The 24,048-nt window shown below is 37.6% G+C and overlaps 2 protein-coding genes across 7 annotated transcripts; both read right to left on the bottom strand.

The window, feature by feature from the left end:
• Positions 1 to 4,884: 4,884 nt before the first annotated feature.
• On the bottom strand, positions 4,885 to 21,238 carry LOC115624642 (probable G-protein coupled receptor Mth-like 10). 6 transcript variants are annotated; one of them, XM_030519412.1, is made up of 9 exons: positions 18,401 to 18,553; positions 8,428 to 9,027; positions 8,206 to 8,368; positions 7,954 to 8,142; positions 7,633 to 7,887; positions 7,400 to 7,571; positions 7,141 to 7,335; positions 5,914 to 6,086; positions 5,355 to 5,491 (listed from the first exon to the last, which is right to left on the bottom strand). In XM_030519412.1, the coding sequence occupies exons 2-8, from the start codon at positions 9,007 to 9,009 to the stop codon at positions 5,951 to 5,953; spliced, it is 1,692 nt and encodes a 563-aa protein (XP_030375272.1). In that variant the 5' UTR covers positions 9,010 to 9,027; positions 18,401 to 18,553; the 3' UTR covers positions 5,355 to 5,491; positions 5,914 to 5,950. The 6 variants fall into 6 exon arrangements, with proteins under 6 accessions (XP_030375271.1, XP_030375270.1, XP_030375272.1 ...); XM_030519414.1 differs by having other exon boundaries at positions 5,358 to 5,491; positions 5,923 to 6,086; positions 18,401 to 18,554; XM_030519413.1 differs by having other exon boundaries at positions 5,358 to 5,491; positions 5,910 to 6,086.
• Positions 21,239 to 22,480: 1,242 nt separating this feature from the next.
• On the bottom strand, positions 22,481 to 23,982 carry LOC115624937 (odorant receptor 4-like). Its single transcript, XM_030519788.1, has 6 exons — positions 23,686 to 23,982; positions 23,538 to 23,630; positions 23,374 to 23,479; positions 23,018 to 23,318; positions 22,750 to 22,954; positions 22,481 to 22,693 (listed from the first exon to the last, which is right to left on the bottom strand). The coding sequence occupies exons 1-6, from the start codon at positions 23,980 to 23,982 to the stop codon at positions 22,481 to 22,483; spliced, it is 1,215 nt and encodes a 404-aa protein (XP_030375648.1).
• Positions 23,983 to 24,048: the final 66 nt, after the last annotated feature.

Consider the following 24,048-nt stretch of genomic DNA (forward strand, 5'->3'; position numbering starts at 1 on the left):
GGTGTATAAAAAGAATGCTATTTCAATTTTCAAATAGCCTGTGTACTCACTAATTTTTTATACCCTGTACCCGTAGGGTAAAAAGGGTATATTAGGTTTGTGCAAAGTATGTAACATACAGAAGGAAGCATCTCCGACCCCATAAAGTATATATATTCTTGATCAGCATGACGAGAGAAATCGATCTAGACATGTCCGCCCGACTGTCCGTCTGTCCGTCCGTCTGTCCGTCCGTCCGTCTGTCCGTCTGGATGAACGCGAGGATCTCAGAAACTATAAAAGCTAGAATAACCAAAGTTGGCATCCAGATTCTCCTAGATCCGAGTAAGGACGAGTTTATTTTTTTTTTTTAATTTTCCCCCCCTTCCCCCGCTGCAGAATTTCGTCAATAGCGTCCACATTTCAAATGCTACCTAAACCAAACTTTGCACACATAATTTATATATAATTGTCTACTGTTGTGCAAAATTTTATTCAATTCTAAGAAAAGTTATTAGCGAAACAAATTCTCGCCAGTACAACCCTCACAAACTGCAGCAACAAGTTCGCTCTTCTTCTTCCTCTTTTTGCTGCTGCTATGGGCGCATATAACTCAGTGACGGAAGTTTACCTGGGTACAGGGTATTACACTGTCGGGCTTGCTCGACTGTAGCGTTCTCTCTTGTTAAATTTATAACGTTTACGTTCTTTTATATACATAAACAAGAAGGCCCCAAGAAAAATTTCAAAAACCAAGTATGCAGTTTTTCTTAGAATTTTTCTGGGAGTATACAAACTAAGTTTGAAATTAATCAGATGTAAATTGTAGATTTTTCATACAAACTTTGGAGCTCGATTTCCCCCCTTTGGAGCTCGAATTTCCCAAAATCCCTTCTTATCGGCAGCATAAACTATGAAAGGATACTTGAGTCCAAATTTCAGCTTCCTAGATTTTACCGTTTGGGCTGTGCGTTGATCACCAATCAGTCAGTCAGTCAGGACAAACTGTTTTATATATATAGATAAAGGGGTATGAAACACTCTTAATCGCAGCAGAATTGGGTCACAGTGGTCTTTCTTATAAAAGAAGTTGAAATGAATGTCGTGAGCAAAGTAGCAGACACCTTAACGTCGAGAATGGTGGATAATCAGCTAGCTTCAATCTGTTTTCCAACATGAAAGTTAAGACGACAAGGATTTCGCCGAAGCAGGGAGGTATTAAAAAGAGTATTTCAAAAGTTAATAATTTGCATCCCCGTTTGTTAACATTAATTACCCATTAATGCACCAACATGTAGCCACTTAGTTCCATTTAATAAATTAAATTAATTTTAATGTACAGAAGCCACAAACCATTTGTAGTTTCATTTGAAAGATAAAGTAACATTCAATCGAAAATCACACAAAAAAATATTTTTTTTATTTATTTATTTTTTTTATTTATTTATTTTTATTTATTTATTTATGAATCAGGATGTTATTTTATCGAATGCTTATTATGAATTATATTTATGGACTAATTATGCCCAAATTAATTAAAATAACAAGTATTTTATGTTAAAAAGGATTTTACAAAAACAAAGTTTGCTGCTTCGATCGAGCCAGCACGACTAGATTCGAGGCGAGCAGCTAAGCAGCAGTTACACAAGAACTAATACGCATCTTAATTCTGAAAGTTAATCAGTAATACAGAAAGAACTAGAAGAAGGAAAAGAAGAACAGTTTTCGCTACCAACAGCTGTAGACATCTGTATATTACTTAACTTGTAATACTAACATCAGCACTTTATGAAAGTAACCTTCACGTTATACTCTAAACATTACACATCCCAGCAATGTATATAGCTTTTGAAAAACTGTTTTGTTTATTACGACAATGTCGAATTTTTTAAATTTTCTTGTCATTCCTGACTGGTGGATAGCGAAGGTTGGCCAAAATATACGGCCGAGAGACGGTAACTGACGGTAAAACAGACGGGTCTTTATTCGCGAATTTTTCACGGTCCGCGTAAAAACACGTTCACACGATTCGAAAAATGTTTTCTAATGAGTGCAGGGAAGCAAAGAGTTGTTGTTGTAAGACCCAGTGAATGGCTTCGGCTTTTATATTATAGTACTACAAGTATACATAACAGACGAATTTATTTCACAATCAGTTCGCCAATAGTGGACAAATCCTTAGGGTATACTATACTTGCGATAATTGCGCAAAGCTGCTCCAAGCGAAACACTTTACCCTTCGAAACCTTCGCTTCACGTGACGGAATATTTCTGTTTGCTGGACAACATGCAACTGGTTAGGACGAGGAGACGAGTTCATCCGTCAACCGGTCTCATTCCTAGCACTTATTTAATTAACATCCTGTCTTACGAGCAACAGCACTCATAAAGCCCATTTTCCTGGGTCATAAAAAAATTAATGAAACAAGTAATCCATCAAATATGGGAGCGTTCCTACGCGTTTGTTCCGTATCCAATCGAAATACGAAACGATGGTAAACAGATACGATTATAATCACCGATACGTAATGAACAGACATAATATTTTATTCCTTTTTGAGGCTCACAATGAAATGTTATTTCACGTAACTAAGCTCGAATTGGCAAGGATGGGTAGATGGGAAGGGTTTTTATTTTATTTTATTTCTTTTGTATTTTTGTGCCCGCCATCGGTGTCTCCGCCAGCCTGCATGAGCTTAAGGAATTCACTTATTAGAGCAAAGGTCGGTTCGTATGTACTTTTCCTCTGTACACTCGGAAAAATCACGCAAATTTAAAAAAGATTTGATTATTTTCACCAACCATTTTTCACTACAGTGAGTTCTAAAGTGTTTCAAGTTAAATATTAAAATTTTCAACTAAAAGTGAGACGAATTCAACTTTTTTTAAATTTAAATTGGATTAAATGTAAAACACTGAAGTTTTAAAAATATTCAAATTAGCGTTTAGTTTAATTATTTGTTAGTCGGCAGTTTACCGCCGATTTGTCCCTCTTGCTTCATTAGTTAGTGCTTACCCGCTGGTTATATTTGAAGTAAACAGAACGGCAGCTCAAAATCTATAGAACACCATTTTATTTTATTTACTTCTTATACCATTTGCAGTCCGCTTTCGCTGACTTGCCGCACGTTGTTCGAAAAAGCTGCCGGAGCTTTCGCAAGCTTAATCAGCCACTGTACTGTTTTAAAATCTTACAAGTATACCCGAACTGAATCACGTTTTTTATACCCTGTACCCAAAGGGTAAAAGGGTATACTAGTTTTGTTCGAACGTATGTAACACACAGGAGGAGGCCTGGCACACAAATATATATATTCGATATGAAAATGTCCGTCTGTCCATCTGTCTACCTGTATGGACGCAAGGATCACAGCAAGTCTAGACATATGTAGAATAACCAAACTTGGTATCCAGAGAGACCCCGATAAAGGATAAGTTTTTTTTTTTTTTTAAGATGGGACACCTCCCCCCAGTCCCTCGCTATTAGTAGTTTTTCATACCTCCCGTAATTCTTGGTATTCTTCCTACACTAAGCTAGTATACCCTTTTACTCTTTGGGTACTCTTGGGGTATATGAACGCCCGGATTTCGGAACCCATTTATCAGAACCCACAGCGACCACACTCGTCTAAAAGCCCTATGCAATCCCATTTTATTTATTTGATTTTTATCTCGAAAAAAAAAAACAGAACTCCAAGAATCAAAAACCACTTAAATTATATGCATTTTCTAATATCTTTTACTATACGAATTAAATATAAATCTTTAGAAACCAAACCAACTGCAGTACCGCTTACATTTTCTTCTTGCTTCTGCTGTAAAAAATAAAATATTAATTTTTATTTTTCTAAAATATATATGTGGGTTGGTTGGTAAAACATAAGCGAATAAACATAACCACCCTAGACAGCCATAAGTATAACAGAGAAATAGAAAATAAACAGAATAAACAGAAACCCGCATATATTACATTTTTATGAATGAATTGAAATTATGTTGCTTTGTTTCTCAGAAATTTTCAATTTTGATAAGTAAAAAGAACGAGAACAAGAGAGAACTCTGTAGTCGAGCGAGCCCGACAGTGTAATACCCTGTAGCCAAACAAATTTCCGGGACTGAGTTATATGCGCCCATAGCAGAAGCAAAAAGAAGAACAAGAAAAGCGAAGTTGATGCAGCAGTTTGTGGGCGTAGTACCGGATTTAAAAAGTTTCGCTAATAAGTTTTCATAGAATAGACTATAAAGAGGCGTGGTAGCCCTAACAAAGTATATATATTCTTGATCAGGGTGACAAGATGAGTCGATATAGCCATGTCCGTCTGTCTGTATGAGCGCTAGGATCTCAGGAAGTATAAGAGCTAGAATCACCAAACTTGGTACGCAGATTCTCCTAAGCCGGGAAAGGGCAAGTTTGTTCATCTTTTTCCAATGCCCCCCCCCCCCCCCCCCACTCCCCCTCTATTCGCGATTTTCTCTAACTCACCCAATTCTTGGAATTTCTAAGTCAAATTTGGTAATCACATCTAGTTAGTGATTGTGTGTCCGTACGCCAAGTTTCATCACTATAGGTATCTTATGGAGCAAGTTATAGTCATAAAAATATTCGCTTCCCCAGCTCTGCCCGCAGCTGTATTTGTTGCTGCTTTGACATAATGCATATGTAATGCACACATACATATGTACTAGTACACAAATATGCATAGACACGATTCTGTATGTATGCATGTATTAAATATTTTATATTTTCCATTTATTTTCAGTGAATGTGTTTCCTAAGAGCAAAATTTTGTTAATTGAAAAACCCACAGACCCTGTGTATGGGCTAAACGCCACTGGGTCCTCAATTAATTCCCCCGTTGATGAGATTCAGGAGGCGTAAATAATTGTGGTTCAGTATGTAACAAATCAATGTTTTACTTTACTATATTTTCTGATGAAAACTCGATATGGCGTTTTTCGGATGACTTACAAAACTAAGAAAGTCCTCGCAAGAGAACTAAAAAAACATACGAGTAATGGAGAAACTGTTAAGAAAATCATCACATGAATCCATAAAGCATCTACCACAAACACATACAAGTATAGTAGTTAATATGAGAGTTTCTACACACAAATTCTTAGCATAATGTCTTTTTATAGTCTATGAATAAAAGTAACAGGATAATAATGCTATAATATGGCTGATGTGGCTGACGCAAAGGCCTCCTCAAATATTCGATGCTTAGCACATAACGCAAGGCAACTGAATCAACGTAGTGAGCGGAGTGCTGTGGTTATAGGTTAAAGTACTTTGGACTAGAGCGCTTTTATCGATATCCAATTGACATATCCAAGAATGTATTCTACATATGGCTCTCAGCGGAAGCTGGTAGTGCGTTGCTCCTGAGACGTGATAAAGGGCTTTTCTGCGGAGTACTTCTCATGCAGCGATAGGTTCGCCACACTGCTCGATGTTGTCTTGGTGGAGTACTGGCTCTGGCGTTGATTGCTGCTGTCGCGTGTGCTAGAGTATCTGATTAGAAAATAGAACAAGGAGATAGTGTTGAGAAGGCTTATTAGGTGCAATTCATTACAAGTAGATCGATAAACACAGAAAGCCAAACATCGATAATTAGCGAGTGAAAACATGCAATTTAGGGGCGCTTGGAGGTTAGAAGTATGAAAATGAGAAAATGGGTAGGAAACTAGTATATAATTAGTTATATAGTATAGTTGCAGTTTGGTTTGATTTATAGTACATGCAGAGTTAGAGTTATTTTCTATATACTTATTAGTACTAGGTACTACAAGTAGGTAGAGTGAACTATTCAATTCGGAATTATGCACGTGTACTACTTAGCTTGTTAGTTACCCAGTAGTCTACGAATGCTGAGTTTGTTAGTCACACTTCGATATAAGCCGCGATCTTTTGAAGGTCGAGCTGAACTTACGTACACTTTTTACCTTTGCTGCGGATGGGTTGGCTTGGCTGCTAATGGCGCCCATTTGGTTTTGCACCATATTGTGCAGCTTTTAGTTTAAATTTATCCGGATTCGTATTTATTTCAGAATTGGTTGAGTTCGTTGAGTTCGTTTGACTCGAACCAGGCGGTTTTTGCTTCAAGAGTCTTTGTTGAGTGCCAAAAATTAACATTGATGTACATATTTATTTAATTGTTATTCATATTGTAGTATCATTCTATTATGGTTACAGTTACACTATTTTTGTTAGCTACTTGTACAGAAAGTGGACGGATTTGATCGATTTAGTGGGTAATCATAATCACAGCAACAAACTTTGTTATTGGACGAATGTAGCCTCTGTTGGTTATTCAGTATCAATATCAATATTGGTATCAGTTTCGAAATCGGTATTGCATTCGCTTTTATTCGACTTATACTCGTATATAGTGTGAGTTCTCAAGTCGCATTTTGCTTTGCTTGGGCGTTAGACTTGTGCTTTGATTTGTCATTCGGATTAGAATTAGGCTGCTTATGGTTGTTGTTGTTGTTGGTTTGCGTAAGTGATAGCGAAAGCGGTCTGATAATGAAACACAAGAGAAGAATGTATATAGATACAATAGGTTCACGACGTTTCAATTTTAAGAATGCGTTTCGGGATTAGCATGCAAGTGGGGAGCTAAGAGAAGACGATTATTATTGACGCGTCTTCGACCAGACTGGTTAGTGGTTCGCAGAGTCAAGCCTACTACACACGTTCCACAACACTGAACACCGAAGATCTAGCTGGTGTTGGGACCAACACTATGGCTTACTACTACAATATGTATGGAGCCCTGGTAGACTACTCAGACCCAGCTAGACGTTGTGCGAGTGGGCACCACTCGGATTCGCAAAGGCGTTTCGTATGACAACCAGCTTTCGTATTTGGTTCGACGCATCCATGAAACGCTGGCGCATCGAATAGCTGCTGCCCGCCAACGTAATGCTCTCCGTTTGCCGCAAACTGCGCACGCGCACCGTTCTAAGTTTGTGGGAGAGGAAGGCACACTTAACAATTGATGGAGATTTGAAAGTACATACACACGAGTACACAAACAAAGAGAGCACAGCACAGGAACAGACTGGGTTCGTGCTACAGAACTTATCAGCTAGCTATTCGTACAAAAAATGAAGTCGGCTTGGAGAACAGCATGTGGCAGCCCTGGCCACATCACTCACCTATTGGTTATCAAGTGTTTAACCTTCTTCTTTAGCACAAACAGCATAAATATGAGAAAACCTTGCATGGCATTGCACAGATCTGATATGTAGAAGACCTTTGACAGTTTTTTGTCGGCACCCACAAAGTACGATACTATCTCGGAGGACCAGGTGACGCCCATTATGAGGAACAGGCGTAGGAATAGGCCGAATCTATGATAAGATATCCTCGTTAGTTTGGATTCACTGCAACTAAAAATATCAATCCTCCTCATACTTATCCTTCTCGGTGCGTAAATTCTTGGTGCTATCCTCTCGAGCTATAATCCGAGCCATCTCGCGTTGCACTGTGTGGATTTTAATGGCCGTCATCACAAACATGACGGTGTTTGCCACAATGATAATAAGTATGGGCCCAAAGAAGTATATCATAGCGGACCAGTTGTGCACTGAAACGGAAAGGTATAATTAATACAGATTCCAGGCAGCATTAGCTAAGCAATCGCTTACTGTCTAGCCAACAGTAGATGCCAGCTCCAATGCCCGGCTTTAGCTCAGCTGGCCAATCGGTCTTTTCCTGGGCATACCATGTGAAAACCAGAAACACCAGGGCCAAGCCCCACGAGTACAGGGAGTAGAAGAGGAATCTCTTTTTCTCCTGGAACCGATTGACGCCCCGTGTGCCCCGGAAGTTGTGCCACAAATCGAAACTGATGACGTTTAGCCAAAGGAAGGCCGACATGAAAAAGTAATAGGCAGTGTATCCTGAAATCAAAGACACTTACGTGTTTAGAAAAGCATTTACAATCATAGTTACCGCATAGTGCTCACCGAAAACTTTGCAGGACATGCCCTCCGGATTCAAATGCTTTATCAATAGCACGCAGCACAGTGTCGAGTAGCCGACGGAAAGACCTAAAAGGTAGCACACCAATGACTTGCCATGCTGATTGCGTAGCTCCGGAATAAGCAGATAAACGGCAATTGTCAGCAACATGAAGGGTATCGAGAACAGCATGGCTGCAAATAAATCATTCAGAAGATATGCATTAGGCTATAGATTTGGCCATCAGCTGCGCTTACTATATGCATTGATAATCTTCACGGTTCCGTATTCGCTCATCACGTCGCAATTGGCTGGATTGATGCTGTAATATATATCGGTATCATTCACTGTCGTCGGCACTAGACAAAACTCATTTTTGCTTATGTAGGTCATGTCGTCCTCGCGTAGCATCGTGCCGTTCTTAAGAAACAATTAAATATGGAAATTAAATGAGAGGAGGAGGACATCCCTCAACTTACTTCAAAGAGCAGCCACGAGTCGTAGGCATTCAGCTCCGGCTGCAATGAAAACATCTCCACGCAGGGCCTGAATTGCTGTACAACGTACTGCTTGAAAATGTTGACCGACTGCAGAGAATAGTTGCTGAAGGTAACATTCAGGAAGGGTTCCGGCCACAGGTGCTGAGTGCCGTTGCGGCACTCCCCACTACCACTGTCGTAGACACTGCCCCAGGGACAGCAGATGTTCAGACAGGACTTCAGCTTACAGATACAGCCACGCATGTGGGGCGTCACCTCCACCCTCTCCACCAAATCCTTGTAGATGTAGTCGTATAGCCCGACTAGGTGCCTGGGAATGATGACGCCGTCGTGCAGGTAGCTGCCGTTGTCGAAGCGCATATCCCCCGTCACATTGACCGTGTCGAAGAAGGTGCAGGGCGTGTGGATGCCATCGCGTTGATGATAATTCCTCTCCTCGGGCAGAGCGTAGACCCCGAAAGGTGTGCCTGGCAGCAAGCGGAATGCGACCAGACACAAGACACCAATCAAGGTGACCCCGCAGTAGAGCGGTCCACTTTTGGCATGCGCTGCCATATGCATCAACGTTTAGAGTTGCACCTGTTGAATAAAAATGGATCAGTTCAATATTACTCTCAGAAATCGTTGAAGCAATGCGTTAAGCCCATCCACGGCACATCCTAAAAATTCATAAAACTAAGCATGTTTACATAAAAACGATTACAAATCATTTCTTTTGATATGCCTAATAAATCACAAACAACAAACCATTTCAAAGTGCAGCACGTTTAAGGAATGGATACAAATTGTAGACTCGAAGAAAATAGAAGCCCAAGTCGGTAATGGATATAAAGAATTTATGTAGAATTTTGTTTTTATCAAATAATTGACAAGATATGGAATTTAAATTTCAATAAATCGGTCATAATATAACACTCAAACGATTCAAAAACTATACTTAAAAAAACAACTCAATTTCTGAGTTTATATAAGAAAAGCAAAAATCTATGAACTGCTTACATTTTGAAGTACTTTGAAAATCGCAAAATTGCAAAACATTTACGTGGCATCCCTAAATTGCGAAAACAATTGACCTTGGATCATCATATACAAGTAACACTCAACAGTTGTCATTACCCAATTATTCGCTCCACAATTCAACGGGCTTAGGCTTAGTGTTGTTATGGGGCAAGGCAGCATGCAAGGGCATGTTGATTCGGGGAACTGGACAATTAAGCAACCAACGAGTCCTCTGGGCCACAGACAACACCCACCAGCACGCGAGCGTGCCGACATATGGAGCCGGAAGGAAGGGTGGGGATGGAGGGGCGGAAGGCGACGACTGTCGACACAACTGTGACGCAACCGTTTGCAGCCATTAGTGAAAGTGTTGCCCGGACGCCTACGGACTAATGGGGGCCTCCGTGCGGGCATTAATCATGTGCCACTGTATTACAGATAAATACACGCGCCAAACATTTATGAATTTGTGTTAAATTGATACTAAGTGCCGTCGAGTGTCAATATCATTGGCATTTTCGGTGCCGTTACCGTTGCTTTTGTCATTGTTGTTGTTGTTGGTGGTGTCTGTTCGCCCGTCCGGCCATTCGTGGCCTGATGTGCGCATTAGCTGCTGCACAGAGCGAAGGCAAGGATGGGGTCGGGGCCACCTACGGTCCGACTCGCTGCAAGTTACCACTGCCCCATAAACTCATTACAAATGCGGAAAAAGCGTCACAGTCTCGGCCAAATAAACGTGTCCCTTGGCCATATTCGACCGCTGTGCGTCACTCAACAGGTTTGACGCACTTCAAGCTACAAAATTTGCCATGAAATGCATATGCGAAATGGCCACATGGGATGGGTCAACAGTTTTGCCACTAGTGTGTAATGCCGGATCGCTATCTTATCAAAAAAATCATTATAGGGAACAAACGAAACAGTTGAATACAAAGAAAGTACGATGAAAATGAGATTAATTTATAGATCGTACCCTATTTGCTTTCAATGAGCAGCGACTGATACTATAGTTCTAAATTCAACATTGATTGTACGTGTATGTGTGCGGGTAGGGGCTTGAGGGAGTCAGTTAAGTGACGGGCTTGTGGGCCGTTAGTCTACAAATTAGCGTGAAATTTATTGCACTCCCCTTTATGGGTAAACACACATAAACACTCATTTAATGCCTCGTTTTAGTTTTTACAAATTAGCATAATTAATCCCCAGTACACACTCCTAAGCAGGCGCCACCGACCGCGCCGTCTTCACGACCAAACAAAAGTTAAGAACACCTTGACGAGCGTTCCGCAAATAGAAACAATTCCCCATTTGAATGAATAATGGACCGCATGTTCGAGTTCGATTTTCCACTTTTCGTGTTCGTCTACACAAGCATTGCGAATTATTTTATAAACGCAATATTTCTTCTTTATTTGTGTGTTCAACATTGTTAGTTTTTGGTAATTTCCTCAGTGCTCTCCCTGCTGTTCCAACTCGACCATTTCAGAGCGCTTTTACTGCATTTTCGGATGCCATTCAAACATAAGTACATACATACTACATTGTTCTGATCAATTCCACACTTAAATGGGAACTGTGCTCCCCCTTTGTTCCTTTTGAGTGAGTGATGAAAGAGAAATCCAAATCAATTGAGAGACCATGAGAAACATGTTTTACTTCCCCATAATGCTTTATATACGATCCCCGACATTCAGTCGGTCGAAATGTGATGAAAATTAGCAGAGTTCGAAAGGTACCATCTGCGTTTAATGAAAGAGACAAATATCGAATTAAATATAAAGCAATGCACAAGGGAATCGATTTAAATTGGCATTAACATGTTTGTTGTTACTTTTTACATCTGTCTAATTAGGTCCTTTGACTTACAAAAAACTTGTTTACAACTGAAGTTAAAATCATGATATCAGAAATTATGGGCGGGTCTTGAAAGGCGTATGGACATGTTGAGATTAGCGAAAATGTCTACAAAAGCCAACACGATAAGATTTCAATTTGTGGTCAATATACGAGTATCTATAATAGTGTTAGTGCAGATGAAAAATTCCAATCAAACTTCAGGCTTAAAAGAAGTAAATATATATGTTAATAAATTAACAAGTTACTAGTTTCTATCAAATATATATACTCTTAGCTTAAAACATAAAAGATGGGATTCAGCTCCTAAGAAAGGAACATTTTGGAATAAAACAATTGTTGCTTTATCCCAAGGGACGATCGCTCTATGATTCTTTGACAAATACTCGTATTGAACTCTGACGAATTTAATTAAAAAGACAAATTTGCATTTAAAATATGCAAGTATGAGCAGCAAGCCTAACATCATTGTATTCATTAATTTTAAGAAAATATATTTAATATATAATTGTGAGCAGAACTTCTCAAATTCGTTTATATGAGGCGAATTTCGATAAATATCGAAATGCAGCTTGAGAGAACGGTCTTTTCTTAAGGCACCCATATTTCTAAGAATCAATTTTCAACTAAATTTTTTAGTTTCAATAACAAGAACGGTAGCGCCAAGGGTTTTCTTTGATGTAGATCTAATAAGCAGACTATATATTCGCCATTTAAAATGCGTAGATTATTCCAAATCAAAAAATGAAGAAAGCACACGTGGTTTTACTTAGATAAGCAGACTTTACGTACCAATTTGGATATTAATTAATATTCAATTTTAGATTAAATGTTCAGCTATCAAATAAATTACATATATTTATTTAAATGTGCGCATAATACAAATAACTAAACAAGTATGTGGGTATTTCTCAATGAAGCACGTATGTGGAAATCACACGTCTTACGAAAAGTCCACATTCCATATTTTTAATCGTATTTAAATATTAATCATAGCTGAAAGCCTTAATACAACTAATTCTAATTGATTTCGACCCGTTGATTATTAGATTGTTTAATTATATTGCTGATGCTTGTAGATCTTTCCCTCTGATATTTGTAATATACGTGTATATGGAATATGAAAAGTTCACTTATACGTATCAGCGTTTTGAAACGCCTTTGACCGATTGGCGGGAATTAAAAGTGGTGACAAGCCATGAAGACAAACAAAACTGCTGTTTTCACACAAAATAAATAAATGTATTGTGCGGTCGATAAGATAAAACAACAGGGCGCTTATATGAGGCAAAGAATATGTATTAATAATAATGAGACATTTATTGATTCCAGGAAATAAAAGACTGCACTCAGTTGGCTTTAATAGGTTGTAGTAATTTTCTTACATCTTAATGACTCGCCAAGCATTTAACAAAGAAAAAATGATGACATGAATTTAAAATGTACCATGTATATTTAGGGAAATATTCCGAATTCAAAACTGAAGCATATATATATGAAAATGCATGAAAATTGTTTTAATACTCGCAATTTGTAAATCGTTAGCTTAAGTAAAACATCGTCCCCAAAGAAAGAATTCTCTCCTCAAAATTTACTTCAGGAAAAATTTCAAATCAAGGAGTTCAATCTCTAGATGTCGTTTAAAGTCTTTAACAGAGTAGAAACGTTATAAAGTATGTTAAAGCCTTTTAAAGTTAGTTGTGTTTATCAACATTTTAGGTTATCATGGGCTACACTCTGTACCTCTCTTTATATGTAAGTGTGCATACTTGTATGTATGTATAAGATATCTGTTAAGTGTCTTGGTGGCAGATAAGGCTTTATTGTATCGTTAATATAGACTTTGAGTCGAGTTGAAAATAGTTTGTTTGGGATTTTTTGTGACAATTAGACCAATGAATTGAATGGACCAACACTTCATCAAAACACATTTTCATGATTGCACGAATTACTCTTTAAATGCGGAATTTATTTTTGTGCGTCCATGCCATATAACTACTATACTCTTACAAGAAAAGCCCCAAGTTTATTGTTGATTGATAACAGCGCACTGAGTAATTATTTAGGCGGCTTAATGAACTGAATCATGCTGAGCAATTATTTTATTTTTATATTCACGTAAGAGCCACACAACAAACTTTTGAATAGTTTGTGAGTAAATTATTGGGCAGCGCCAGCACCCATTAAAAATCGGGCTAAGAATTCCACACGAAATCACGCGTAAACTCAATGTGCCGAAAATAACAAGAACTCGAAGAATTTCGACGCATTAGCAAGTAATAAATTGGATTATAAAAATACATTTAACTATGGCATATCTGCGCTGCAACACTTACTTATTTTAAAGTGTATTATAGCGGGGGCTGACGATGCCAGCCGGTAGTATTAGGCGCGAAAAAATGTCACGCGGCGTATGCGTAATTAATTGAAATTCAAAGAACACAGTCGCAGAGTCAACAGCAAACAGACGTTTCGAAAATGTTAAAATCGAGTCTCTGGTCTATATATTCTTTGTTCGCAGTATGTGCTGTGTCATCAGATATATGCATTTTGAATGCGAGCACGGAAATAGGCAATATAACTCACATTAATTATAATTTTCACAACGTTGCTGTGGCGGGAATTTCAATTATTATTTATGCGATTAATTGTCATAAGCACTTTACTTAGCTATCTTTCGAAAAAAATATTGTCTTTTAAACCGCAACAAAAAACGTACGTACTTATTTCTTTTTGTTTTGTTTTTATTCTCTACACTCAACACATGGCTCACTATCAGACGTCTGCGACTATATCGAAAGTCAAAATAAACTAATGGTCGCCACAGCTACTACGAGTACAAGACAAGGCAGAATATCGCCAAAGAACTCACCACAAACCAATCGAGGTGAAAAAAAAGATAACAGGCGCCGTCGATGTCTTGACCTCAGCTGCGGGCTGCGGGCTGCTTTCTGGCCGCTAATCGCACACTCTACACCACAATTCAAGTGTGTTTCCCATCATAATAATATTATGGCTGATCCATTGACGGGCTGCGCATTATATTTGCTGTGCGTGTGTGTGTGTGTCTGTGTGTGCTTTGCGATTCGTGTGAAAATTCTACGGTTTATTTTTAGTGATATTCCACACAGTTTTTGGTGTGTAAACAAAGGTGGAATAGAATACAACAGAAACAGAACCACCTCACACGGGTCCGTATTGAGCAGACCCCATCTAAATTGATTGTTTCCTCATTATAATGGGCTGCACCGCCACTCTACCTGCGACTCGACAAATATTTTCCAAACTGTTTTCATGTTTCACCTCCAATGGCATTACACATACCATACACACATACGTGTACAGGAAGACAAGCACTCGTCAATATTTAATGTTTGGTTATAAAATTGATGGAATGCTTTGTTTTTTCAACCCCATTCATAAATCAACTGACGAAATTCCATCAAATGCGAAAAGCGAAAAATAAAATGTAAAAACATGGACAATTACCATATACAAAGCTGACTGAGTACGATGTATGCGGTTTTTTTATTGCCGTCAAAACTGCAATTTGCGGTAATCTGTGTCTGAGCCTTCAGTCCCCGTGCATTGTGGCGCATTTTTTAGAGCACATTTATTGTGTGCTATCCTAATATACAACAGCTATTTAACTATAGTACTTGTATTAACCAAAATATAGTATATATGAACAAAACTATATTTATATTATTTGATCCAAAGACAAACCTCCATACTTAGCAAGCATTTCATTTAATTTTTGTGTAATTACATACAATAATTACTTACTCTAATTGTTTTGTAAGTTTTATCTTAACTATTTAGTAAACACTATTATCGAATTTACATCTTTGTACCCAAAAGGGGGACTTTGGGAGGTCTTAGTACTGGTCTGAAATGGTTTTACCGGTACAAACTATTATTAGGATTGACCTACTATATGTAAGGAGAGAAATTCGTGTAAAAATTAAATTATGTCGCTTAGAAGTTGGAGACTTCATTAAAATTCTTTTGTGAGGAAAAAAAATCAAAATCTTGTTACCTAGGAATTAGAAGAGTCTAAGAACCAAATTCAATGATTTATTAACATTTTAATCGAAACGAATTACTATGCCAAGTTAATAATAAAGCCCGGGAGCTATTGCATATTTGTTCCGATTGGATTGTCTTGCTTCGTGAATAAGAATAAGAAGCAATTTCATTTTTGAAGCCTAATTAGAAGAGTTACATTTTATGTATAAGCACAAAATATGATCATGTACATCATGTCTTTAATCATACACCTGACATACATAGACACTTATTCTTTACCCAAAATAATTGAGCGTCTATATACTTGTTTTCAAATTTATGAATATCTGAAGCACAAATTAGCAAAGTGTAGGCAATAATATGCGTAAGAGCTATTGATTATAATATCGTTAATCGAATCATTAATACCCTGGAGAGTGTTGGCATATTTCTTGGTATCCCGCAGTGGTATCCCCTTCCCAGCTCGAGGGCTAATGAGGCACTTTCAAATGGCCAGAGTACATGTATCAAGCCTTATTTCGGCCGGAACCCATCATAGACGAAGTGAGGGTCAATTCTTAGCAGCTCCAGTCTCCCGCAGCCAAATTAAATGTAACAATTAGCAAACAGTGACAGGGCTCAGCAGCATTTTGTTAATTAAATTGAAATTGCATTACCCTTGTATTGCTAATGCACCTGAGCAAGCATGGAACCTCACACCACATCCCACCACCTCACACTTCGGCCATTTCTGCCTGCCTTGTGTTGTATCCCTTGGCAAGGTGAGGTGCGATAAGTGCCCAGCAATGCAAATTTAATCACAAGAAACATTGTTCTACACGCTTGTTATTATTCTCATCAGACCTCTGCTCTGTATCATCACCCCCACCTACCTTTGGGCGCGAACAGCGAAATGTGAGGTGTCACTGCCAGAGTCCAGCCAATGTGCGATAAATATGATAAGAGAATATGAGAGACATAATTTTCAAGCATCGCATTCTGGTTCTGGTTCTGCCCCCAGCCGCACTTTTATTATAATAAGAATAATAGAACGAACCCCTTTCACAAATGGGGCAATTAATGTGGGTTTGAAAAGCACAGCGAGAATTTGAAAATAAACAAACCCCAATAAACAATTTCGAGCATAGACGTTTCGGATATTTGCGGCCAAACTGTACGTTATAAACAATACAGTTTGTGGAGGAAGATGTGTCTAGCAGTACAAAGAAATGTGGCGGCGGTAGAAAATATCAGAAATGTTAAGACAACCGCCATATGGCAGCTAAAATGTTCTGTTGAAAATCCCATCAAAATCACAGCTAGTGAGTGCTAATACTCCAAATTGTTGGCATTAGTAATTTCCTATAGCTCCCACAAATTGCTTCAAGTGTTTCAATATAATATCAATTACCGTAACAGTCACTATTGCACCTATTTTATTATTTAACTAGCAATTAGCCAAAGCTTTGGGAATTCAAGCCCGCCCAACTGACTCACAAAACAAGCGCGGCTCGGGAAATCATTACGAGTAAACATATTTTCGAGTGCGTGTTCATTAAGTATTGTAACAATAAAAAACATGATCGACCATCTATTCACAAGTATTATTTAAACAGTACCTGGATATTGTTCAGTTGAGTAGAGTATAAAGCCATAGAATAATACCTAATCGCTGGCACTGGCGATTCATGCGACGATTCAAGTTTCCCATTTGCATTGAGAGCAATGGAAAATCGCTATCGCTTCTTGTGTCAATGTAGACTGTTATCACATTCCTATGAAATAATGCCAGGTTACAATACTCTTACTTAATTGAATTCCCAGATAATCAATACATATCTGTGGGGACGCAAAAGCCGCACCTTGTGTTTGTACAGGTGCCACAAAGAGTAATTGTTGATCAGTAGTGTAAAAGAGTGTAGGCAGCAGATTTTGTGGATTTATTCTTTACACACTTGATCAATTGACTAGCAATTTATTCCATAAGTTTTATCGATATATACGCACATTTGAACAAAGGTATATTGTACTATACTTCCATCATTCAAAAACACCTCTATTTCATCAGACATAGTAAAAAACTATTAAATTCTCAGACTTGAATATTGTATTGAAAAGAAATTTTTAATTTCTTGGAGAACGGTCTTCACAATTTAGTAATTGAAGCTCCCATTCATCGGGCATTAGAAATGTAGAACCTTTGTATGTACATATGTTTGTACTTATTGAATATTTTTTATTTAATTTAAATAATTAATTTAATTTAAAAAGAAAGAATTTTTTTAAATTTTCAATGAGGTAAACACAAGTAGAGGTTAGGTGTTAGACATCGCTCTCAACATTCGAACAAATAGGCACACTGATCGGCATTTGCATACATTTTGCATAAGTTACAACAAGTAGGTGTGCAAGTTTCTGATTTTGGAATGCAACTCTCTAGGCAATGCAATTCCTTGCGAGCAAAACATTCTAGTCACATTTTTCTGCTGTGCTGTGATTTTAAAACTGAACTCGTCGTTCCGACAACGCAGAGACTGGATTTTGTTTACGGCGCTAAATGACAAGTACCGGCAAATATAATACCCATATTGTCACAAGATGCCATTAAGCACAACGCAAAAATAACTAAATAAATAAATAAAAATCACAAAAACAATGAGTTGTGCAAACGCGCACTCGCCAACTCTTCTGAATGTGTTTTTTTATTGTACAGAACCCCAAAGTTTATCAGTTGTTTGTACAATTGGTTGGTGTGGAAAGACATTGTGGGCAGCCGCAAGACGGCCATACGGGTTCGGAGACACGATGTTTTGGGGGGAGTTTTCGAGGGCAATCACATAAGCAAATATATGTACATTTTTGTAACATGTTCTGAATGCATTTTCATTTATAGAGATATGGTAGTATTTATTATATTATGTATGTAAATGCACAATGGGGCGTATTGAATGCATCAAATAGAAGTATATTCAAATATATTAGTCACTCCAATGGAGTCGCTCATGTGTTCTCTATATTCAGCTCACTGGGGAATTCCCACGTAAGTGGGTGCTACCTGTACATTGAAATTCACAGATTATCACGAACTCACGTTGTGACGTTTACGCTGACCGGTTTTTAATTATTAACAAAAGCAACAGCGTAGATTTAATTGTAAATTAGTTTTCGACGGAATACGTTTATTTTTTCATCTCGTCGCATAGACAAACCTACGAGTATAGTGTATACGATTAGAGACTTTTTTATCCGTGGCTCGACTGCATCTGGCGACGACTCCAACTGAACTGAAGCGGTCACGACGACTCATGCCTGAAGTTGACTGATAACAGTTTGGAGTGTGGCTTCTGTTAGTGCAATGTTAAGGAGCTGTTAGCCTGCTGTTAATAAAAACAATGCGGTCTGCTTTTTAACTGCTACGTGCGCTTGAGCCTCTTTATCAATGATATAAACAGGAAGGTATAGATACACATACACATGGCAGTGTGCATTTCTATTTTTCCAATTAAATCTTCAATTTGTCTTCACTTGTCCAAACAAATAAAAACAGCTTGGCATTTAAAGTTCGCACAGCATTTGTAAACAAAACAATTAATTGGCATTAACGATCACAACAGCTTGGAGCGGTTGGGGGCCAATCTCACTGACATTTCGCGCCTCTTAAGTGCCTCTGCGTCTGCTGTCGATAGTTGGCCATAGCCATGGGCCATAGTTGACTCTCGCGGCTTCAAGTACTGACGGCTAAGACAACAACAATTTAAAGCCCCAAAGCCAAAAGTTGATGGTGCATTTTAAATTGATTTGTTCATTTGTTCAAAATTAATTGCAAATTGTTAATGTATTGATATATGTATGTATTCATTATGGGTTTGTGGCATACAAACAAATTTACGACTTGCTATAAAAGTAATACAAACAAAAAACACAACTGCATGAAAAAGTTATCCAATTTATGGCGTCGACGAATTATACACAAACGTTAAATATTTGAGAAAAAACATTAATCAAATATTTCATTTAGGATTTTAAATGAAAACTTATATTTTCTTTATATTATTTATTTTTTATCGGATGCCTAGCCCAGCAACAGTTGTTTTTGCATTTTGTAGTATCAACTATGAAAAAACAGGCGCAAAATAACTGTATAGTAAGGCTAACCTATTATCTGTCTTCCTACGCATCATTAAAATCCAGTGAGCGTGAAATGCAAAAAGCAGCAAAAAACAAACAGTCTATAGCCGAGCCCCGCATACCCTTTTAAACATTTTGGAACTGAACATTTAAATTTTAAAAATTGTTGTTTGTTAAACTCTCGATTTTATAAACTCTTTTCTAAAATTGTAAAAACGAGAGACAATTGCAGAGAAGCCAATCAAGGTGATATTTTTCCTTGCAGAAAAATCAATTTAACGTGGAAGAACTTTTAAAAAGTTGTACTTTAAAAACGTTTTAACGTTTTGTGAAGATTAAATTACTATAAAAAGTGTAATATGCTCTAGGTTTTCAAAAAGTTAGGAGTGTATAGGAGCTTCGATTGCTCTCTTATCTTTTCAAACGACTACGTTCAAATTTCAAACGGGATTATTTTTCAAGTAAATTCAATTACATATCAATTTGCTGTTTTCTTTTAATTTGAAACAGAATCGATTAATACGAGAGCAAATAACTTTAAAAATATAGAAAACAATAACGAAACCTGCTAAAGTAAGTCGATTTTCTGTTCTCTTTTTCGATTTAATCCCGATGAACAAATTTATTTAATATAGCATATTCGTCTAAAGTGGTTATAGTGTATGTTAGAGTCGGTGAACGTGATCCAGCCGTCGAGATTTGATGTACTGTAGTTATGTTTATCATTTCATTACAAGCGAATAAAACCAAATCATATTTTTATTGCCCAAGATTGTGGGGCGTTTTTCTGTTTTTATTATTTCCTAAAAAAAATAAGATTACACCATATGTAAAAGCGACTGAAATGAACCAGACGCCTAATTATACATTTGTACTTGTCCACTGGGAGTTTATTGTGTATGGCCTATCCGTATCAGAACTGAAATGGCATTACACATTTGGCGTATTTATCGTTTTAAGTGACCCCACAAGTACGAATTTATTAACCATTATCCATTAAGTATTGTTTAACGACAGAGACGTGCCTACGTATAAAGCAAAAAGAGGAGTGTGGGTGGTGACGGGGAGGGGAGGGGAGCGGACCTCACGGTATTCCCGAAATATGATTTGAGGTTGCCATCGCCCCGTTGCTGTTGATTTGTTTTTGTTATTGTTTTTTCTTCAGTTTGTGGCATTGTCAATTCGAAGTTTACAAACAGGTTTCACCATTTAGCATTGAGCTTTAAGTACCGGCAAAATCATGAGTTTTGTCAAAAGATTCATATTCATATTTTACAAACATTACCAGAAAACAATATAAACTACAAAACATACTCGTAAAATGATTTTCAGCGAATTCATTAAGCATACACAAAGCAGCATTCAGATTGAGGTGGAATAAATAAAATTGCATTAAAATTAAAAGGCAGGCAATCGAGTTGAATCGAATCTTGCGAAAATTAAGGCCAGGCTGGAAGCAGCTCCAAAACTGGCCTTGACTACCAAATGCGTGGCAAAGTCGACCATCGAGCGTCAGAGGAGGACGAAGCCAATAACTACACCACACGTTGTTCATTTACAGGAATCTCTTAAAGCTTAATATAGCACTGCCACTCATTTTTCGCGTAACTAATTTAACATCTGCAAACATTTTCAAATATGTAAACATTTGCTTAGATAAATTCCAAAATGCTTAGCACAAACACACACCAGAAACTTCCAATTCGATACTCAGTGATCTCGAAACGACCGATTTGAAATTATTTTGTATTCCAACAATATTTTGTTGGTTACCCGAGAGCGCACTTCTTGAAAGGGCGACTTGAATGGACTAAAGTTTTTCGCCGCTCCGCTGTCGCATCTTTGTCTTCTCTGTTACTTAACATAGCGCTGTTAAAGAGCTTCCCAAAAGCTCTCTGTTATCTGAGAGCTTATCCGTTAGCTTTCAAATTTTAACATAACAGCTGCAAGTTTCTATGCTGCGAGAAATAAATATGTATGTATGTCAGCATTTTACACTTTAAACGCTGTTATACATAATTTAATATAAAAACCTCTTGACGAGGTAAGAAACTTAGTGGCGAAATTGGAAGTAAGCCAAGTCAGCAACAACAACAACAACAACAGCTGCAGAGATTACATTTATGGCTCTAACCTTCTTTAAGAGCGGCCTATCATAATGAAACTTGACATACAAACACATAATAACTTTATAAAGGTATTTGATTACGGGAGTTACAGAAATTCACTAATAACGGGGCAGTAGAAGAAGGAGGAAAATTCTGAGTTACACACTGATATACTAAATTTTTAAATTCCGCAAACCTAATATACTCTTGTACCTTTTAAGTTACAAGATATACAAATTCGTTCGTTCCCAAAAATATAATTAAGGAGAATTTTCAAAAGCAAACAGTACGTAAATGTTTTCGTATAAAAAACATATTTAAGATCGGTATATGAAACCCAAAACACCTACATTTATTTTGTTTACATTAATAAATGTTTATTTTCTGTTTTTGTTAAAGGTTAGAATGTATATCAAGGAAGAATGATAGAGTCAAGTAAACCTGACAATAAAATACTATAGTCCAATCCCAAAAGTTTTTTAGGGCGTACTTATTAATACTTAATATTGTACGTACGTAATTATATTCACTTTTTTCAGGATTAATCGACCTCTGCACTGGTGACTAAAACAAAATCCTTGCGCCAAAGGATTAATAAAACTATAAGTAATTTACAATTTTAATTCGTGAACTTTAATGCGAAAGTTTAATGAATATTTTTATATAATATATCAAATATTTGTTGTGTTTCGAACCTCAACTGCTCATCCTGCAACATAAAGTAGTGTTATTGCTGCAAGTGATTTATATGTATTTCTTATTTTGACTTAAACTAAAAAAAAAATACCTTTCTATCAATAGTCTAAAAAGAACCATCGATCGATACAGGTTCTTGCAAGTTGGGGCGACCATTTAGTGACGAGCTGTTTGAAATCCACTACTAAAATTTTAAATCGCTTGCAGGTATACCAGTATGGTTGACGTTTTTTGATCGACTATTTGCTATAAACTTGCCGCAATACTGCAATAAAGGAATAGGATTTACTTAGTATGCCTGCAAAACTGGGTAGGGATAGTCCCATAAAGCTGCCAGCGGTAAATAGGAACGGCTTCTGTGCATTTGTGATAAATATTAGAAGTGACTTCTGATAAGTTCTATCAAATCGATACCAGGGCGCACTGAATGCACTTGATGCTAGAGTTTTGCTCTGAAAAGAAAACGCTGTTAAGGATTCAAGAGATATTTCTCTATTTTTAAAAGTACCTGTTCGTGAACTTCATTGCCAAACCAACAGTAAAGAAATAGCTCGCAGAAGATGCATCCACAATAAAAATAAATTAGGACGGCACCATTAGAACCGGCTGGTGTCACAATAGCCTGAAAGCCAGTCACGCCAAATATGACCAACGATGCCACAAATTGAATGAGAACTGGTGTCCTATACACCATTTCAATGTGTAGCCCCAAACTGAGTTTAATTTGTAATAAGAGAATCTATTTCGGTATAAAAATAACAACATCTTCAACTTACGCACGTAGCTCACAATGATGTTTTATAGCAGCCCTCAATGTCATATTCGGATCTGGCTCGCAGGACTTCTCGTCTAGAGGATTTATGTCCAGTGGTAATAACTCATCGAACGTCAAGTTCAAAATCTGCAGCTGGAGACAAATCTGATTCATCAGTGTTATGTTCAAGTAGTCGATGGCTACAATTTGCAGAGCAGAAATTATCACGGAAAAGCTCATATACGCCAGTTTAATTCCATTGGGCAACCAGAGTGGCATATAAACTCTAAATGGAAATACCTTTCCCGCTACATCGATGGGGTCTAAAGAACAAGGGCGAATAGAGGTCGTTTTGGAAATACAAAATAAAAATCTTACTGCGGATAAGCATCCACATGCCCAGAAAGCCGGTAAAGGAAACCAATATTGAATATATCATAAGTGGTACTTTGTTTGCGAACTCGCCTCTATCGAAAGCTCTCTTCTAAAATGAAAATAGGGGAAGTATAATGTGCGCTTAAAGATGTCGCCTGCAGACAAACCTGTTTCGTAGATTGCACATATCTCTTGGTCATCTCACGAAACTGCTCAATAATATATTTTATATCCGCATAGCAGTAAAAAGTATTTGAAATCTTTTTGAAGCAAGAATATAAATTATTTCACAAGACGTAGACCCTTTCGACTTACCTTAAAAAGCCCCGCCAAACGGGTCAACGACAGGCAAATATTTTGCGTGAAAATGTTCAAGCTGTGCAAGTTTAACAGCAAATCGTACAACTCACATCCACAGTAAATAATTGCGACAAAGAGCAGTACTGGTAGTCCATAGATCAAGGCAACTATTTGCACCCAGCGCGCCTCCCCTCGCATTCCGTTTAAGGGCACACCAACTATTTGGGCCAACCATAGGTTAAAATCTACAGAGCCTAGACGACCTGTCGCTGGCTCCGATGGAAAAACACGATCTGTCACCCACTTCAACATCTCCAAGCTCTAACGAATTGTGTAAGCTACCAAAAAACTTCAGCTTTTATAGACATGACGGACACA

The sequence above is a fragment of the Scaptodrosophila lebanonensis genome, unplaced genomic scaffold, assembly GCF_003285725.1.
Source record: "Scaptodrosophila lebanonensis strain 11010-0011.00,11010-0021.00 unplaced genomic scaffold, SlebRS2 tig00000061-arrow-pilon, whole genome shotgun sequence".
Taxonomy (NCBI): Eukaryota; Metazoa; Arthropoda; class Insecta; order Diptera; family Drosophilidae; genus Scaptodrosophila; species Scaptodrosophila lebanonensis.

Excerpts from the sequence above, each read along its gene's own strand:
- LOC115624642 (XM_030519411.1), bottom strand. The coding sequence starts at position 9,009 with ATGCATATGGCAGCGCATGCCAAAAGTGGACCGCTCTACTGCGGGGTC. Across the intron at positions 8,143-8,205 it reads GAAGATTATCAATGCATATA|CCATGCTGTTCTCGATACCC; the intron begins GTAAGCGCAGCT and ends ATTTATTTGCAG. Across the intron at positions 7,336-7,399 it reads TTACGCACCGAGAAGGATAA|ATTCGGCCTATTCCTACGCC; the intron begins GTATGAGGAGGA and ends ATCTTATCATAG.
- LOC115624937 (XM_030519788.1), bottom strand. The coding sequence starts at position 23,982 with ATGTTGAAGTGGGTGACAGATCGTGTTTTTCCATCGGAGCCAGCGACA. Across the intron at positions 23,631-23,685 it reads GTTTGGCGGGGCTTTTTAAG|ATTTCAAATACTTTTTACTG; the intron begins GTAAGTCGAAAG and ends TGCTTCAAAAAG. Across the intron at positions 22,955-23,017 it reads CATCATTGTGAGCTACGTGC|TTTGGGGCTACACATTGAAA; the intron begins GTAAGTTGAAGA and ends AATTAAACTCAG.